The sequence below is a fragment of the Syngnathus leptorhynchus genome, chromosome 15 (genome assembly GCF_054491065.1).
Source record: "Syngnathus leptorhynchus isolate UIUO chromosome 15, UIUO_Slep, whole genome shotgun sequence".
Lineage (NCBI taxonomy): Eukaryota > Metazoa > Chordata > Actinopteri > Syngnathiformes > Syngnathidae > Syngnathus > Syngnathus leptorhynchus.
This window is the reverse complement of record NC_141209.1, coordinates 9980001-9992635: the sequence shown is the minus strand read 5'-3', so window position 1 is coordinate 9992635 and position 12635 is coordinate 9980001. Positions and strand designations below refer to the sequence as shown.

The 12635-nt window shown below is 50.4% G+C and overlaps 1 protein-coding gene across 1 annotated transcript in view; it reads left to right on the top strand.

Moving 5' to 3' along the window:
- The window catches only part of npas3 (neuronal PAS domain protein 3), a 50071-nt gene that overhangs the window by 24706 nt on the left and 12730 nt on the right, over window positions 1-12635 (top strand). The window contains exon 5 of the mRNA XM_085931960.1: window positions 7455-7544. Within this exon, the coding sequence (XP_085788086.1) occupies window positions 7455-7544 (90 nt within the window). The remainder of the gene's footprint in view (window positions 1-7454; window positions 7545-12635) is intronic.

Sequence of the window (12635 nt, the reverse complement as noted above, 5' to 3'; positions counted from 1 at the left end):
ATTCAAATCGTGAAATAAAAAAAGCAACCAAGCGTTGGCTTTCCAGGGCGTCATAGCTGTATGCGCCCCTAGCGGGTTTGCTGGTGTGCCTCATTTAGACGCTTTTTGGTTTGGCTGCGCAAATGACGATTCCGCGAGCAAGCCTTCTCTGAGTCAAATTCCTCCACACGCTCATCAGAAAGCTGCTTAAATTGAGGAAAGATATTAGGAGGTGTGCTTTGACTGTCATCCAGGAAACGACAAGGGATGTACATGCGCGTGTGTGCATGTGTGCTCTCTTGCTCTCTCTCTCTCTCTCTCTCCCCCTTCCTTCTCTTCGGTAATGTGTGTCGCCCTTCATCCATCTGTAATGGCTTGCTGTCGCTCTCATCCTCTCCGCTGTTGTGTGCTGCAGCAGCTGGCAAGGGCGCTCCCCAGAGATGGGTAGGGAGGGGGAGGGATGGATGTCTAGGGGGGCTTTATGGTTTGGCTCCTATCAGCAATCTGTTGCCCGTGTCCATCCGATTTGTCGCGTTGCCCCGACATTCTACCGCCGTTTGTTTTGTCCTTGCCGGCCGGGGAACTGGATTGTTGCCCTTAATGCCTGAAGCAACGTTTGGATGGAGCAACTTTTCACAGCGCTTTGGCGACATTGCCAAAATGAGCACCCGCCGACTTTTGCCACGGAAGCTGGTGTGGTGACGCTCTTTCACTTATTCCATCCATCCATTTTCTGTACCGCTTTGTCCCCACGGGGGTCACGGACGTGCTGGAACCTATCCCAGCGGTCATCGGGCAGTAGGCGGGGGACACCCTGAACCGGTTGCCAGCTAATCGCAGGGCACACAGACGAACAACCATCCGCACACGTACTCACACCTAGGGGCAATTTGGAGTGCTCAATCGGCCTACCAAGCATGTTTTTGGGATGTGGGAGGAAACTGGAGTGCCCGGAGTAAACCCACGCGGGCCCGGGGAGAACATGCAAACTCCACACAGGGAGGATCGGAGGTGGAATCAAACCTAACTGTGAGGCGGACGTGCTAACCAGTGCGCCACCGAGCTGCCTCTTTCACTTATTTGTCGTCAAATTATTCTTCTTTTTTTGTGACATCTTATTATTGTTGCATGTTTGATGACGTCACAAGGCCAAATCAAGCTTCCTCAAACGTGCCGTCACTCAAACGTCTGGTTGTGCTTCCACCTTGGCGGGATGTCATTTCTTCTTTCTTTCTTTCTTTCTTTCTTTCTTTCTTTCTTTCTTTCTTTCTTTCTTTCTTTCTTTCTTTCTTTCTTTCTTTCTTTCTTTTTCTCTTCCCCCCCAACGCGGTGTCCACTCGCTTGATTTCCCGGCCAGTCGGCTAATCAAAACGCATGAAGGCCGTCAGGCAAAATGAAGACAAATGGAGCACAGCGCCGCTTTGGACTCATTAGCCGTCCGGCGACGCCCTCCTCCTCCTCCGCACACCCACTTGCCGCCTTGTGCGACGACTCAATTTGGATGCCAGCGCGACAGCACCGCCGCTGGCCTTCCAGAGGAATGCGCCATGCTGCCCCAAACCAAATGGGTTCTCGCGAGCGGACTTGCAGTTCCGCCTGTGATCATCTGTGGTGGTAGTAGAATCAATCCTTAAGGGAATGAGTTAGTTGTCATTTACAGATGCAGATATTTTGCTTTTGAAGTGATTTCCATATATGTGCGAGTATGTCAACCGCGTCATTTTTTGGGGATGTGATAGCGTGAAATATTAGCACCGGCACTTCTCACCATTCATTTTCAATAATGGTGATTACCGTGAGTCGTGTGACTGATGAGTTGTCAGGACGGCCGCTTCCTGCCGCTACGTCAATGCTAGGCACTAGTGTCACACGCCGCATCCATCAAATCCGTGTGGCCGTTTAACTTTCTTGCTCATCTTAAAGGTAATATCGAGACCGTGTACCCAATGCACTGCCTGATATCCTGATGATTAGCAACATGCTTTACAACTCCCTTGTTTGTGTCTAAATCAGGCTCCACAGACACACACTCCCTGTGCTGTATCACCGCAACACACGCGACATGTAGATATACTCAAACACAAATGTGTACATTCTTACTGTTTAAACACTCACTGCATGACAGTCACGACATACTTCGCTAATATGACGTAAGGCTCATTAATTGTGCCTGAAGACAAGACAGACACGACACTGAAAATGTGTGTATGGGTGTTTGGTTGAGGATGTATGTATTTAAGTGTCTGAATGTGTGTGTGTTTTCAAAGAACACACAAACGCAACACAAGCGTGATGTGTGACGTTCAGTGTTTTGGATGCGTTTGGTAGGAATGCTGAGGTTAATGTGACGCAGGGAGGAGAGCGTTTAAGGCGTCCATCCTTGAGTTTGTGCCTTTGAGCGACCGCCGTGCACCACGCCAACACCTTTAACAAGCCAGCGGGTGTCATGTGACTTGTCAATAACGCCTGCACTAACGCTAAAGCTGCTTTTCATTGTTGTTGCGATAGCAAAGCTTCCTCTTCTTTGCGCGTTTCAAAGGCGCTAATTGTTTTCGACAAACAGACCAGTCGCCGGCCAAACTCAAAGTACATTTGGAGACCAATCTACTGGTCGCCATCCAACAGCGGCCCCTATCGAGATGGCGGATTGTTTGCTTGTAACGTGATGATGAGTGTGTTTTTGCTTTGGCGTCCTCTTGTCAACCCCTCTTGGCATTATTGACCCGTTGGCCTTTTCTGACTTTGTTGTGCTCTCACCTCGCTCGCCTTGCCCGCCCCCCCCCACACACACACAGACACAAACGATCGATAACTTCATCCTGATCGTTCTATCGCCAATCAGCAGCAAGTTGGCCTTTTGGACTTGGCAGTGATGGCGCAAAAGTTGACCTTTGCGGGACGAGCTTCAGGAAGTGCCTCAGCGAGACAGGAAGTAGAGGAATGCAGGAAGTACGTGACCTGCTCTGATTTCCATTTCCAAATGGTTCTGGTTCAAAGCTGACGCTGGGCTTTCAAATCAGGTTTGTGCTCTGGAGGCTTCACCTTCCCGCCCGGCCGGCCGGCATCGGGCAAGGCAAGGACATTTCTTTGGTTCTTTTTAATCACGCCTGCTCGTCCTGGCTTGATTTCTTTACTAGTGCCTTTTCCATCATCACAGCCTTTTCTTTTACCATTCATTTCACATGGACACACACACACACACACACACACACACACGTTTTCCATTTGTCACAACAAGGCAGCTCAATAGTAACACTGAAACAGTCTGTTCTGAATGGTTAAAAGATGGCCTCATCTTCATTGCGCGCATGAGATTGGCCGATCGATGCAGTAATCCGCAGAAGGAAGGTGGCAAGCAGTGAGAGAAGCATTCAGCAGAACTCTCAATCAATGGCACGACTTTTTGTTTACGGTCCAAATGTCCTCATTTGGACCATGGGTGCGCGTGCAGGTGCATGTCACGCTGACATCTATGGGTGGAGGAATCTGATGTCAACACACCACTTTGATCACAATCAATTATTTATCATGAGTGTCTGCTAGCACTCTTAGCTAATGCTAATCTGTACTAACACCGTTAGCCAAGTCGAGTCTGCATGATGTTAAAGACTAATGGCTATTGGGAAAATGTGCTCCCTGCGGTGACGTTGCTTGCTGATGCTAATTTGGGCAAAAGCTGCTAGCGATCGCTAATTCATGCTGATAATTTTTGACACAGGCAAATAACAGGTGGGGCTCAAAGGCGAGTGCCTGGTGGCCCGGCCTTCGCCCATGGGGTCCGGCCGGGCATAGCCCGAAAAGAAAACGTGGGTCCCCCTTCCCATGGGCTCACCACCTGTAGGAGGGGCCAAAGGGGTCGGGTGCAAAGTGAGCTGGGCGGCGGCCAAAGGCGGGGAGAACCTTGGCGGTCTGATCCCCAACTGCAGAAGCTGGCTCTAGGGACATGGAATGTCACCTCTCTGGCTGGAAAGGAGCCCGAGCTGGTGTGTGAGGCAGAAAAGTTCCGACTAGACACATAGTTTGGGCTCTGGTACAAGCCCTCTCGAGAGGGGCTGGACTCTCTTCCACTCTGGAGTTGCCCACGGTGAGAGGCGTCGAGCAGTTGTGGGCATACTTATTGCCCCCCGGCTGGGCGCCTGTACATTGGGGTTCACCCCGGTGAAGGAGAGGGTAGCCTCCCTCCGCCTTCGGGTGGGGTGGACGGGTCCTGATTGTTGTCCTGGCAGACCCAAACACTCTGTGAGGGTCTGCTGGGAACATCTGGCAGAATCCCTTGTCAGGAAGAGCTTCAACTCCCACCTCTGGCAGAGCTTTTCCCACGTCCCGGGGGAGGCGGGGGATATTGAGTCCAAGTTCCGAAACCATGTTCCGCGCCTCCATTGATGAGGCAGCCAACCGGAGCTGTGGCCGTAAGGTCGTTGGTGCATGTTGTGGCGGCAACCCACTGGTGGACACCGGCGGTAAGGGATGCCGTCAAGCTGAAGAAGGAGTCCTATCGGGCCGTTTTGGCCTGCGGGACTCCGAAGACAGCTGACAGGTACCGGATGGCCAAGCAGAACGCGGCTTCGGCAGTTGCTGAGGCAAAAACCCGGGCGTAGGAGGAGTTTGGCGAGGCCATCGAGAATGACTTCCGGACGGCTTCGAGGAAATTCTGGTCCACCATCCGGCGCCTCAGGAGAGGGAAGCAGTGCACCGTCAACACTGTTTACAGTGTTGATGGTGTGCTGCTGCCTCGACTCGGGACGTCGTGAGTCGGAGGGGAGAATACTTCGAAGACCTCCTCAATTCCACCGACAGGCCTTCCATTGTGGAAGCAGGGCCTGGAAACTCCAAGGCGGACTCTCCAATCTCTGGGGTCGAAGTCACTGAAGTAGTTAAAAAACTCCTCGGTGGCAGGGACCCGGGGGTAGATGAGATCCGCCTGGAGTTCTTAAAGGCTCTGGATGTTGTGGGGCTGTCATGGCTGACACGCCTCTACAGCATTGCGTGGACATCGGGGACGGTGCCTCTGGATTGGCAGACTGGGGTGGTGGTTCCCCTCTTTAAGAAGATCTGTTCCAATTACATGGGAATCACACTCCTCAGCCTCCCTGGTAAGGTCTATTCAGGGGTGCTGGAGAGGAGGGTCCGTCGGGAGGTCGAACCTCGGATTCAGGAGGAGCAGTGTGGCTTTCGTCCTGACCGTGGAACAGTGGACCAGCTCTACACCCTCGGCAGGATCCTCGAGGGTGCATGGGAGTTCGCACAACCAGTCCACATGTGTTTTGTGGACTTGGAGAAGGCGTTCGACCGTGTCCCTTGAGAGGTTCTGTGGAGGGTGCTTCAGGAGTACGGGGTGCCGAGCCAACTGATAAAGGCGGTTCGGTCCCTGTATCACCGATGCCAGAGTTTGGTCCGAATTTCCGGCAGTAAGTCGGATTCGTTCCCAGTGAGCGTTGGACTCCGCCAAGGCTGCCCTTTGTCACTGATTCTGTTCATAATTTTGATGGACAGAATTTCTAGGCGCAGCCGAGGCATTGAGGGGGTCCGGTTTGGAGACCTCCGCATCGCATCTGCTTTTTGCAGAGGATGCGGTGCTGTTGGCTTCTTTAGGCCGTGATCTCCAGCTCTCACTGGAGCGGTCCGCAGCCGAGTGTGAAGCAGTCGGGATGAACGTCAGCACCTCCAAATCTGAGACCATGGTACCGTGCTTTCCGGACTATAAGGCGCACCTAAAAACCTAAAAATTTCTCAAAAGCCGACAGTGCGTTTCTCCCTTAGAGATAGGTTTGAGAAGCTTGGTCATTGTCAAGCCGCTGCTCCTCCATGTCAAGAGGGGCCAGATGAGGTGGCTCGGCATCTCATTCGGATGCCTCCTGGACCCCTCCAGGAGGTGGAGGTGTTCCAGACACGTCCGACCGGCAGGACACCGTGAGGACGACCCAGGACGTGCTGGAGAGACTATGTCTCTTGGCTTGCCTGGGAATGCCTTGGGATCCCCTGAGATGAGCTGGATGAAGTGGCTCGGGAGAGGGAGTCTGGGTCTCCCTCCTAAAGCTGCTGCCCCTGCAACTTGACCCCGTATAACCGGTAGAAGATGTATGGATGAATGGATGGAGATATATGTGTGCGTGTGTGTGTGCATGTGTGTGCAGATTTACATTGTCACAAAGTCAAAGTTGTTTTGTTATGGCTGCAAAAGTGCTGAAGCTTTTTCAACATGTTCATTCTGCTTAATAGGACAAAGCAATTTATTGTGACTCACGCATGCATACATACACACGCATGCACACTATGAAGTCAATACAAGGCTCACCACACACAACAAATAAAATAAATCAATCAAAAATTTCAATCAATTTCAAAAATTGCAATTACCTGCGGAATTTGTGAAGGGTAAACAAATGTGCGCCACCCCCTTGCTCACTCACTCACACACACGGCGTTAGCGTTCTAGTTAGCATGCTGAAATGAATACAGTTAGATCCAAAGCAATTTCCTTTTATTTATCTTAGCAGCCGTGCATAAATAAAGGCAAGGGCATCCGGGCAATTAGCATAATTACTAGTAGGCAGTCAGAGCCTCTGTGCTTTCTCATGGCGTCGCGTGTGTGCGAGACAAGGGAACGAACGGTGGTCCTTCTGTCACACACACACACACACACACACACACACACACACACACACACACACACACACACACACACACACACACACACACACACACACCTCGGGGCCCAGCGTGCACGCGCGTGTTATTAATATGCAAATAGGCTGGGGGAGAAACAAGCGGCAGGCCTTGAAAACAAAATCCACGTCCGACAGGTGAGGTCGGCGTCGCTCGCCGCTACCGTCAGAATACAAACGTCAGCTCTTACTTGGACACCTGCGCACGCGCACACATGTCACGTACGTTGCCATTATGAGAGCGCTTCACTCAAGCGTGTGCGCCGGAGCGTATGAAAGAAAGTCAATGATAGACACGTATTGACATGCGTGTGTGTGTGTGTGTGTGGGCGGGCATTATAAGTTGTTTTATTAATCGGTCATTGTTATTTTTTTCTGCCAAAACTCGGTCCTAGTATGATGTTGGTTTTTACAACAACATATGCGCGCGTGCGCTCACGTAATACCTGGCCCACTCGGAGCGTCACGGCGTGACCTTCACATCAATCCGCCCGCCATTAGACACACTCGTCTGTGCGTCTCCACGGGAAGCACGAGAGCATCGCGTTTGTTTGCGCGCCAAACGGCAACTCTGGCGGGAGGCTCCCCCAAAAGTCCCGACGTCAGTCGCCATCACAAGCACGTGTTGCCATTTGTTGGCCAACGCGTTGGTGCCTGCAAGCGAACGCTAACGTGCGATTGCTAGCACCTCGTGGCGGGCGGCACCTCGACGTTTGTGTGCTATTGATCTCATTGGCTCATGGCGTTGACCATATTGATTGATTATTGACCCCATCTTTGCCTTATTGTTGTAGTATGTTTTCTTTCCAGTCTCTGGATGGCTTCGTATTTGCACTCAACAAGGAAGGCCGCTTCCTCTACATCTCAGAGACCGTCTCCATCTACCTGGGACTCTCGCAGGTCAGTTCACCATTCCGCACAACTCTTATTAAGCTGGACAGTTGAAGTCTGGGCTATGTAAGTAGTATTATACTGCCCCCTGGTGGCCAAGATGTCCGCATATCGCTGTCTTCAGACCTCTTGGCGCGTCAAATGGAAATGGAAATGTTGCTCTCCATTCTAAGAGCAACATCTGCTTTTGAATCTCGACGTCACACACACTGCCACGTGTGTCCGTCTATTTTTACGTGTGATTGCTTTTGGCTTCTCTTTTTGTCTGTTCTGTCCAATCGGGGCTTGTTTCATTCATCTCATTTGGTCAACAATGACGATTGTCAACAAATGAGTTTCCTTTACTATCTCATTGACGGCGCCGCGCACGCACGCACGTCCGCTATTTTACGTGTGTTTGTGCGTGCGTGTTTGTGTGTGTGTGCGCGCGCCAGCTCGCTAACGAGCCACGCATCCTCATCCGTGCACTCGCCCCGACTCCTCCGCCGCTTTAATGGAAACGCCAAGGTCAGGCTTTGACCTTGACAAAGCTAATAAGTCATTAGTGACGAGCTGAGCGTCTGCGCAAGTGTGTGGGAGGGAGGGGTCAGTACGACCTATTCAGTGATAAAAATGTATGTTTCTATGCTCAATGTTTACATTTATGTTTTCAGTAGTTTTCAATGTGCTAAATAACACAGCTTGTGTTGTAGAGACACAGATGTGGCAGATCTATGTATTGCAATGACTGAAAAATGGCTCCATATATTCACCTGGCCTTGTTGGGCAAGTTGTCGGTGGTGACGTGGAGGCAGGATTATGCAAATGAGCGGCACTGTGACATCTCAGTTGGCGCGTAGCGTCATGTTAGTTGCACGTTCCAAATAATTCTGCACTTGAATGGAGTTAGAAGCGTACGTGGCTTGAAAATGATTGTGGATCTTCACCGGGCCTTTCCGTGCAAGTCGCTCAGTGTGACCTTCCAATAGGCATCATAGGAGACCATGCGACTATCGGCTGCGCATCTAGGCTGAGGCGAGCTTACTGAGCACGTCTTTGGCGGGAAAAATTCACCCTTATGCTGACTTTCACAATTAGCTTGATTTGTGAAAGTTGACCAAGCAACTGCTGTTCTATGATGCATGAAAGAAATCATGCTTTCTTTCTTTCTGCAATTTTGACGCATAAAATGTTGTCTCCTCCATTTTAACGATCCTGTGATTTCATCTTGTCTTTTCTTGCGTCGTGTTATTGTGGAAAATAAATCCGATCGAGGACTCGTTGATTTGTCAAAAAGCTTTTTTTGGGGGACCAGCCCTCAATTTGATGGTGCTGCCATCAAGCCGAAGAATCATCAGCAACAAACAAGATGTCGGATGGTGTGGAGGCGCCATACGGTTGAAGGCTGTATGCCAACTCGGCTAAGATAAAAGCCAATGAACAAGATAAGGTCTGCTTGTGTGACAATTAATCAATTATATGATAGACATCATCAATCAATGCTGGAAGCGCAATTAATCCAGCGAGGCAAAGGAAGTAGTCCTCCTATTCCATTCACCAAAGCCATCGCTGCTAGCAGCTCTCGTGTGCATTCTCTTCCATTTTGAGGTGACCTCGACAAGGACGCTCTGCATTGCAATTCTGCTCTTCAAAAAAGTCTCTAGTCTCTGTTTTTTCATGTTGTTTGTTTCAGCCGCCTGCAAAGTTGCAAATGGCTGAGGTTTCCTCAAAGATAGAACAAACTTTGTCAAAAAAAACCTTTGCAAACTGCGCATGTCTATTTCTATCCATGTCAGAAGAGGCCGATGGAGCGCGCAAATATCAAGCAGTGCAGGTGGATGTGGAATGCTAACCAAGTCTGTCAGATGCAAACGAAGTCGATCATTTTTATTGACACGCCCGATCGATGAGTGGCAGAAGGTCAATGTTCCCCCTGGAGACGGCGATGCAATTTCAATTGAAACCCCGGAGGAGGTCGCAAGTGTCCTTGGCGCACTGCCGGGGGGGTCACTGTGCGTGCGTGCGTGCGTGCGTGCGTGCGTGCGTGCGTGCGTGCGAGTGCCTTGCAAATAGGTCTGCACAACATATGAAAAAAAATGATACAATATGCATATGGCAAAGAGTGTGCAATAGGGCAATGAGTTTTTCATGGAATCGTTTGCTTTGAGCCAAATTGGACCAGTGGGACGCAAACTTAAATGTGTGTCGCCGTCCAGTAGTTGAACATTATCTTGCTTGATTCCTCACTAAGAATACATTCACAAAATATCCTTCTTTCATTCGATAATACCAGTGTTTCTTTTTTAGATTCTAAATGTCGCAATGATAATGGTGGTTTTTTCCAATCTTGTGAAGCCCTAATTGTGTGTGTGTGTGTGTGTGTGTGTGTGTGTGTGTGTGTGTGTGTGTGTGTGTGTGTGTGTGTGTGTGTGTGTGTGTGTGCGTGCGTGTGTGTGTGTGTGTGTGTGTGCGTGCCTGCGTGTGTGCGTGCCTGCGTGCGTTGTCTCCCGATGGATTGCCACCTTATCGTGGTGGGGCACTCCGTGACCCCTGGAGCTATGTCGGCGGGAGTCTTGTACTCCTGGCAGGGTTACCCAAGCCGAACAGGTCGAAGGGTAGAGGCCAGACTAAAAGCGATGCAGTGCTCCGGGGATACACACATGGCCAAGTTTCCAACAGACCGGATCTCTGGCAGACCCCTGCAACTGCACTCACCCAAAGGTCGTCTCCCTCCAGCTTCTCGTGCCACTGGAACATGGTGGGTGTGGCCAAGATTGTGGGAAAGGAACTGCCACCTCATCCCTCACACAAATCCACTCTTTGCGCAAGTTTCAGCTTCATCTGTAAAGTCCTATGGCGACAGGATAAAGTGATTGGGAGCAGGTCAAGGATGTGACTAGAGGCTTCTAGCTTGATGAGTGTGATGGTAATTGAAAGATTGGGATTCAGGAACAAAATCTTTCTTCGGCAGCTGCCAGTGTGACTGAGCTCACCCCAAATTGGAGGTCTGGAAAAGGTGACCCACAAATTGTTTGTTCCTCATCCATGGGTGACCAACCGCAGCCATCAAGGCATCCCCTACTGCGGTCGAAAACATAAAGGAAAATACATGACTGAATCTGGCTACTTGGAATGTCCGCACCCTCCTCGACTCTCAGGACGGGACAGAGACCTCATAGAGGGATGGCGGCGTTCATTGCACATTGCAATGTCGACATTGCAGCACTCGGTGAGACTCGGTTCCCTGGTGAAGACTCCTTGACAGAAGTCGGTGAAGGCTACACCTTCTGGAAGGGTCTCCCAGAAGGCGAATGGAGGCTCCACGGAGTTGGCTCTGTAAAAAGTAAACTACTCAATAACATCCTAGAGTCTCCCCAAGGCATCAGTGAACGGCTCATGACCCAGCGTATCCCCCTGGTGAAAGTCCGGTTTGCTACGCTACTCAGTGCGTATGCTGATAGCAACATTAAAGAAGCCCTCTATGATTCTCTTGCAGCGGTCCTATACAGAGTCCCTAAGTCTGATCAACTTCTCCTCATGGGTGATTTCAATGCCCGAGTTGGCACAGATGCCAAGCTGTAGACTAAGGTCATTGGAACCCATGGGTCTGTAACGATAAATAACAATGGCATTCGACTCCTTTCCCTGTGCTCTGAGCACCAACTTCTCATCACCAACACAATCTTTCAGCTGAAAAAGAAATACATAACATCTTGTATGCACCCACGATCCAAACATTGGCACTCGCTGGACTACATAAGCACACGGCAACAAGACGTCTGTGTAACCAGGGCCTTGCATGGGGCTGAATGCTGGACTGACAACCACCGACTGATCAGATCAAATCTGAGGATGAAAATCCAATCCCCACACAAAAAACAATCGCCAAGAAAGCGATTGAAGTGCAGGGCCCTGGACTCTCCAGAGTGCACATCCCACTACTGCAGCAAGCTGGCTACGGTACCACCCGAGACATGAACCCCATCCACCTGGGTTGGGCAAAACTGAGGTCAACACTACATCAAGCTGCCTCTGAAACCAGTGGCTTCACTCAGGAGCGCCATGGAGACTGGTTCGACAACAGCTCGGTAGAAATACAGGAGCTTTTGGACGCCAAGCCAAAAGCCCATGCTACCATCCTCTCCAACCCTCACGCTCTATAGCTCCTCCACCATTACAAAACAACAATAGCTGAGACACAGAAACAACTGTGGCTCATGGAAAATAAATGGTGGCTCAAAAAAGCAGATATGCAAATGCTAATCACACCTATGCATTCTACGCTGCTGCAAAATCCATCTATGGCCCACAAAAGCGAAGCATCGCTCCAGTAAGATCTGCAGACGGACTCGTGTTATTTAAGGATAAACAACTAATTCTCAAGAGCTGGGCTGAGCACTTCCATTCACTGCTCTATAAAATAAAACCCTCGGAACCATCAGTGCTCAATGCGCTCCCAAATCTCCCGCCATCTACCTCCCTCGATGACCCTGCCATGTTCAGTGAGGTCCTTACTGCAATCAGGAGCCTCAAAAACAACAAGAGCCCTGGCCCTGACGGAATCCCGACTGAGATACTACCTTCTCAAGCAGAAGTTGTTTCAGTTATTGTTTCACTTCTTAGAAACCATCTGGCACAGTAAGAGCATGCCTCAAGAATGGAAAGACAGCAACATCGTCACTATCTACAAGAAGAAAGGTGACGAATCATCTTGTGTTGTCGTGGCATCTCCCTTCTCTCAGTGGCCGGCAAGCTACGTCTTCTTCGACGACGATGGACCGCCGAAGCAAGCGTGCGTGTGTCGGGGGGCGTGTTGCTTGGCACCTCCTTTATGGGCCACGTCATGTGATTGTTTTAAGCATCCTGTGTTTTGTTTGCATTCATGTATCACATTTGGATCGCACTCAGCTGACGTGCCCTTGAGGCAGCAGAAAGAGCTCATCCATTTGTCATCTTTTGAGCGGCTGACAACCAGTGTCTATTTACCTGGCATGTGTGTGCGCGCGTCTAAAGTAGTTCCTCCTCAGAGTGTAAACACATTTCTGTCACCGCACGTTTTGCACATTTCCATCTTGTAGCCAGCCTGCAACGTCTGCAACAGCCATCGACCATCGTGGCCGC